At 49.2% G+C, this 6,878-nt stretch overlaps 1 protein-coding gene across 1 annotated transcript in view; it reads left to right on the top strand.

Annotated features, from left to right (window-relative positions):
* Window positions 1-147: 147 nt before the first annotated feature.
* Window positions 148-6,878, top strand: part of POLR1A (RNA polymerase I subunit A) — an 87,844-nt gene continuing 81,113 nt past the window's right edge. The window contains exons 1-5 of the mRNA XM_020969477.2: window positions 148-342; window positions 3,666-3,870; window positions 5,719-5,868; window positions 6,559-6,666; window positions 6,784-6,869. Coding sequence (XP_020825136.1) covers window positions 266-342; window positions 3,666-3,870; window positions 5,719-5,868; window positions 6,559-6,666; window positions 6,784-6,869 — 626 coding nt within the window. The 5' untranslated portion in view covers window positions 148-265. The remainder of the gene's footprint in view (window positions 343-3,665; window positions 3,871-5,718; window positions 5,869-6,558; window positions 6,667-6,783; window positions 6,870-6,878) is intronic.

The following is a 6,878-nucleotide window of genomic DNA, read 5'->3' as shown; positions in this document are numbered from 1 at the left end:
ATTTTAAAATACATGGTAGACGCCTTATGTGTCAATAAATGCTGTGATAATTAGTATAGAGACTTAGGTTCCAAAAATTCTTTTCCTTCCCTCTCCGGAAATAGTAATAGTTTAGTCCACTTAATCCTTTCCCCTTAGGCACGCTTCTTTTCGCGCACGCGTAGTTTGAGTCGCGTGGTGGTTGCGGCTCTGAGCTAGTTTTGAGTCGGTGTTAGGGCGCTGCGGCCGCCATTCTCGGCAGATAAAACGTGGGCGAGATACGAAGATGCTGGTCTCCAAGGAGGTTCCATGGCGGCGCCTTCGGGGCATTTCCTTCGGGATGTACTCGGCTGAAGAGCTCAGGTAAGAGGCTGGGTGGTGGAGACTGCCGGGTCCCAGGCGAAGCAGGTCTGGGGAACTACGACTCCCAGCAGGCTGTGCGCGCCGCGGTCCTCAGGGTAGATGCCAGATCCGCGCGTGGCTTTCTGGGAGCGGTAGTTCGGCGACCTTCGGAGTGGGGAGGGGTGCGCAGCCGCCGCGGACCTCTGTAAGGGGGCTCGGGGCTAGCTATAACCGCGTGGGCTGTGGCCGGATTGACCGGCTGGACAGCCCACACGACATCTCTCCCTTAGTGGCATCCAGCTGGCGAAGTGGCTGCAGTGCTGGACCTGCGCTCAAGAAGAGCCAGGTTCAAATCCAGCCTCAGACCCTGGCTAGCGGTCTGCCCGGGCAAACCACTGCACGTCCGCCTGCCGCCTCAGTTTCCTTTTCCATAAAATGGGCGTAATTATAGCACCTGCCTCCCAGGGTGGTTGTGAGGATCAGAGATAACTTAAGGAGAGCAAGCACCTCGCAAACCTCAGTGCTTTCTATCAATTTGAAATATTGCTAGTCTAGAGAAATAATAAATGCTAATTAGTGGCAGCTAGACAGCGTCAGATGTGAAATTCCAACCCAGGGCTCTCTTTGACTCTCCATTGTCCTTGACCCCACTATGCATATGTCATCGATGCTCAATAATCATTGATCGTTGAAGGAACTAATTAATGAGGGAGTGCACCACGAATGAATGAAAAGTTGTGGGATTGTCATACTGGGATATGAGGGAAGTAAAATTGTTTTTTTTCTCCTGAAAAACAGGAGTAGTCAACCTAACTTCCACACTTATTTCCTTGACTATTTCACATGAAGTAACTGTAATTGCATAGAGAAAGGCAATGTGGCTTAATGGAAGTAACTCACGGTCAGGAGACGTGGGCTCAGAACCAGACTGTGACCCTCCCTGTCTGAGAGGCCACGGACAGGCCGTGACACTGCTCTTAGCCTCAGTTTCTTCAGCAGTAAAATGGCCATGATACTTGCAGGGCCAGACTTACAGGGTTGTTCAGAGGTCAGCAGTTTGTCAACCTTAAAGTAGCAGAGAAATGTGAGTTGCTGTTCTATTCATGTGTCTTTTTATCTTGAATGTCAGAGCATTCTGATGATTGAGTATCTTCTGGATGAGGGAAAAGGGCCCTGAGACGTTCCAAGTTAGATCTATATGTTCATAGATCTCTATGGAGCTTTGGAGGTCCTCCGAGTGAAATTTACCTAAGATTTTTGTAGGTAAATCAACAGCCCCAGAAGACTATGTGACTCTCTTGGGGTCCCCACACGTAGTAGGTGGCCAGGTCAGGATTTGAGGCTTGTCTCTTGATTGTGAGACCAGCATCATCCCTAGAATGCACACCAAGGAGGAGGAAGCAGCATTCTAGATTCCAATCCAGGTTCTCTTACTAGACAGGCTTCATTGCACGTTGGCAGAGGGTTTCAAAAATGAGGACCCGAGAGAAGTATCAGTTTCAGGTGATAGTTTGTAAACTGTCTCCATTGAAGTGAGCATTGATGGATCGTAGATTGAGAGCTGGATGGGAGGGGTCCTTGGCATCATCTGAGTGATGCTAAGTGACAGATCAGTCTAAGATCTCACTGGTACTAAGTGACCAGACAGAGTTGGGATTCAAAGCCCTGGCCTCTGGCTCTGAACTCGGCTGGCATGCTTTGCTTTCCACCCCGCTGCCCCTCACACTCATCCCATCACCATCTGGTCTGCCTCTCCTCTCTCTCCCTCTGACCTCAAAGGTGGGAGTCAGGGGAACGAGAAAGCGCCAGTGGAATGCAAACTAAAGTTCAGTCTCGGCAAACGGGATTTACAAGAACATGGGAGGGGAGAGATGGAGTTTCATGTGTGTGAAAAATGATGGCAGGTGTCATTTCCTGCGCTCGATAAATGTTCCTTTCAAAACTTTGGCCCATGTTTGAGTGTGTTGAACTGAATGATGCAATTTACAAAGCAAAACCTAAATCACCTACCATCTGTAAAAAACCAACAAAATTCACAAGGGTCATTGTGAGGGTCAAATGAATAACATGCAAAATCCTTGAAAACCCCATTTCCTTATTAGCGTTATTGTTACCATTCTACAGAGAGGAGGAAATGCTCCCTGGGAGCCTGCATTCTACCTGTGGGCCCATGTCCATACAGAGAAAAGGGAGGGGAGATACAGAGAGAGAGGGAGGGAGGGAGAGAGAGAAGGAGGGAGGAAGGGAGGGAGAGAGAGAAGGAGGGAGGAAGGGAGGGAGAGAGGGAGGGAGGGAGGGAGGGAGGGGAGAGGGAGGGAGGGGGGAGAGGGAGGGGGAGAGAGAGGGAGGGGGAGAGAGAGGGAGGGAGGGGGAGAGAGAGAGGGAGGGAGGGAGAGGGAGGAGGGAGGGGGAGAGAGGAGAGGGGAGAGGGAGGAAGGAGGGGGAGAGAGAGAGAGAGAGAGAGAGAGAGAGAGGGAGAGAGAGAGAGAGAGAGGAGCCTTGGAAGAGACAGCCAGTCCGGTTGTTGAGGCTGCAGTAGTGATAGAGAAGGAAGTAAGAACAGGATAATGTGGGATCATGGCCCATGGACGTTCAGTTTGTCTGGAGCATATAAAGGGAGCGTTGACAAAGGGGGTGGGAAGTGTGCAGAGGAGGGCCCTCGGCACCAGGCCCAGGGGGGTTTTATTTAATGGGCAGCGGAGCACCTGTGCAAGCGTGTGAGCAGGGGGTGGCCTGGTCCGATGCAGGTGGTTTGGGCCTAGTTTGCTGTACTTTGGGCTCACTCTGTTTAAAATAACCGTGTACCGGAACCTTGGCAAAGCAGAGAACGCTCCCCTGATCTGCTGTGAACTGAGAACATCTTAGGTTTATGGCTGTAGCACTGAAAGGGACCTCAGAGGTCGTTTGGTACTCGCCCTACTCTCATTTTGCAGATGAGGAAACTGAGGCCCAGAGGTGGTAAGTAGCTTGCCCAAAGTTAGTAGATGGTCTAGGTAGAATTTGAACTCAGGTCCTCCTAGCTTAATGCTCTTTCTGCAGTTCTACCCTGCTGGGTTATGTTCTTGGTATCCTTTCTAGCAGCTAGTGTGTGGGATGTGGAAGATAAATATTGGTAGAATGAGTAACATTAGCTGATTTTGTAATTTTATATTATGAGTTTCCTTAAAATGAGGTGTATCTGCCCATGAGGATGCATTTGGGGGGGCGAGAGGTTAAAAGCAGGCCCTTACAGATGGTCTGCTAATCTACACAATGTAGCAATTAATTAAGTTTATTCTGTATTACAAATCATGCATAGGACATCACCTCTGACTTGGAAAATGTTGGTTTTTCCTTTTCTTCAGGAAACTAAGTGTCAAATCCATCACAAACCCTCGATACGTGGACAATGTGGGGAACCCCTCAGTGAACGGTCTGTATGATTTATCCCTGGGACCAGCCGACTCCAAAGAAGCATGTTCTACCTGCGTGCAGGACTTTGGCAGCTGCCCTGGGCACCTGGGCCACATTGAGCTCCCCCTGATGGTCTACAATCCTCTGCTCTTTGATGTGCGTATGCCCAGCTCTGCTCTCAGGATGGGTGATGGGCCATCGATGGACCAGTGGGCTTGACTGAGCCTAAAGATCTTTGGGTTCTTGGGATGGGCCAGATCCTCAGTGGAGTCAAGTTTGCTGTGGTCTTTGTCTATAAACTAGCTAATTCTCATCCATTTCCAACTCATGGTCAGTTTGTTTAAATCCATTCACTTGGGAAAAATAGCATTGAAGATGGCTTCAGCTGATCTGTAGCCCAGTCTTTGTTCAGAGGACTTCCTGCAGATGTGGCTTGTGGGATTGAGCAGTCCATGCAGACAGGAAGGGAGGAGACTTGTTTCTGATCACCGTTCTCCTCCATTTTACCCCATTAGAATGTAGGGTCCTGCGCCAGGGACTGTTCCTATTTTGTCTTTGTATATGCCTGGCTCATAGTAGGTTCTAGACAAATGCTCGTTGACTGGTTCCATCTTAAAATTCCGATACCCCATAAAGTGTGTTTCATCCTTGGTAACTTCCATGATTTTATTCGGCTGCCAAATGGGCAGCAAGAACTCTAGTTGGAGAAGCCGGTGGTGTTCTCTATTTGCCGGCTTTCCCTTTTTCGTGAGGCCTTTTCCCCTTCTTTGCTGATGGTCTGCTTGGAGTCATTAACATGTGGAAGGAAGGGTTGTGTTTTGTTCTGGCACAAACGACATTGGGAACATCTTGATTAGATCTGCCATTTTCCTTTTTCTGAAGCCTGCTCATCATGGGAAGGTTGCCTCGTGGAGGAGGTGATTGAGGGCAGGCCTTGAAGCCAGCAGACCCTGATTTCAAGTTGACTCTGGGCCGGTCACTTAGCCTGTTAGTGTTCTAGGCCACTCTTGAAGACTGAGTTGTAGAGAAGGTGCTGTCCTGCATCGGTAGAGAGAATCTCGTCACGGGGAGTTCCCCACATGCCCGTGAAATCACAGGTCCAGTCACTTCCCAGCCAGGTCCTGTCCTAGTAATGTTGATGTGGCACTTTAAGGTTTGCCAAGAGCTAGATGTACATTATCTCATCTGATCTTTACAGTTTCCCTGGGAGGTAATGAGGAAGCTGAGGTAAACAGGTTAAATGACTGGCCTAGGGTCACCCAGCAAGTAAGGGTCTGAATCAGGAGTCAGAGTCAGGTCTCCCTTTGCAGCCAAACCTTGGTTGTCATCGTTGGGTATAATATAGTTGTGGCTCCTTGGTTTTCACTCTGATGCCATTGGGAGGCATCTGGGCATGATGAAAGCCATGCTGGACTTAAAGTAAGAGGAGGGTGGTCAGAACCCTCTTTCTGGTCCTTGTGTGACCTCATCTCTAAGATAGGAAGATGGGACTCAGGGAAGTACCTGGCATGTACTTTCTGCCTCTAAATGAATGATCCACTCTTTGCTTTAAAAGATTCATCTCTTTTGTTTTTATATCCCCGTGGATCCCACCTGCCCCATCCCCTACCTGTACTTCGTAAAAGTCAAAATCAAAGAAGGCAGTTCAGCAAAACAATCAGCCCATCCACTGAGTCTGACAGCACAGGCCACGCTCCACACCCAAAGTCCCCTACCTCCCTCCTGGGGGAAGGAACCCATCTCCTCTTTTCTTTGGAGACAAGCTCGGTCATGGTAATAAATGATATTAACAAGTATTAAGTCTGGGTTTGTGCGTCTAAGTCTTCAGTGCTCCGTGTTTCTTACAGGTCTGTGATATCTGTTAGCTTTGAAGTGATCTGTTCTCCCAGTAGATCAGAGGAAAGAGGAGCATCGCATGTCTCCTTAGTGTTTGCTAACCCTTCAGTGCTTCTTTGGACCCTTGGCCTTGCCCATTAACAGCATTCTTCTCTGTCTTCTCTTCAGAAACTCTACCTGCTGATCCGGGGCTCTTGTCTCAACTGCCACCTGCTGACTTGTCCCCGGCCTGTGGTTCACCTCCTCTACTGCCAGCTGCGGGTCCTCGAGGTTGGGGCACTTCAGGGTGTCTATGAACTTGAGAGTACCTTGAACAGGGTAGGTGATGTGTGGCTGTCCTGGAGGTCAGAGGAAAATCTGGGCTAGAGAAGGAGCAGAGGCCACGGGGATACCCTTTGGGGAAAGGGAAGGGGGTCGGGTCTGGAGGAAAATGGGAACATGTTTGTCTCGCATCTTTGGGTTTGCCAATGTATCAGTAAAGGATGGTTCAGCTTTGAATGGGAAGTGGCTCATGGGTGTGTAAATACCAGACTGCCAAAGTAGAACAAAGACCCTTCCTGCTTTCATTTGGTTTTCCGTCAAGACTTTTGAAATGTTGCCTGTTCATGTCCCAACTGATGCTTCAAAGAAAGTTGAGATTTGTGGCCCCTCCCTAGACCAAAGGAGGCCTGTGGGGCTTTTCTCTTTTGTGGTTGGACCCTTGGTTCATAGATAAGCCTGTGAGGCTTTTACTTCATCCCTTCTTCAGACACTAGAGACAGGCCCAGCACAGAGCCCTTGACATCCTTCTGCACTTCTCAAATTTGCCTTAGTCTGGGACTTGTGGGTTTGGCTGAGCTGTGCTCATACATGGTATAGAAGGTCATTCTTGTGAGCAACTGTGCTGCATTGGTCTGGAGGGGCCAAGGAAAAAGATGGTAATTGATTGTTCTAGAAGGCTTGTAGTAGAAAGGGTAGTAGAAAGGGCCCTGTCATGGGGGCCAGGGGTCACTAATTTTTATTTTTCAGTTTCTAGAAGAAAACCCTAATGCTTCCATCCATGAGATTCAGGAAGAATTAGAGCAGCACACTCGGGTAATCCTGGAAAACAACCTGCTGGGAGCCCAGGGCTCACAGGTGAGGCAGTGCGGCTCCCTGAGGCTCGGCCCTGTGCCCGAGGGCCTGACACTCTAGAACGAAGCCGGCAGGAGGTATTCAGAAAGGGCTCTTTTCAAAGTCCTTTGTGTGTTTCAGGTGAAGAATGTTTGTGAGAGTAAGAGCAAGCTGATTGCCCACTTTTGGAAGGCACATATGGCTTCTAAGAGATGCCCCCATTGCAAGTAAGTGGC

This window comes from Phascolarctos cinereus, unplaced genomic scaffold (assembly GCF_003287225.1).
Source record: "Phascolarctos cinereus isolate Bilbo 61053 unplaced genomic scaffold, phaCin_HiC Scaffold_2;HRSCAF=192, whole genome shotgun sequence".
In the NCBI taxonomy this organism is placed as follows: domain Eukaryota; kingdom Metazoa; phylum Chordata; class Mammalia; order Diprotodontia; family Phascolarctidae; genus Phascolarctos; species Phascolarctos cinereus.
Note: the sequence above shows the minus strand (reverse complement) of the source record. Positions and strands in the feature narration are given on the sequence as shown.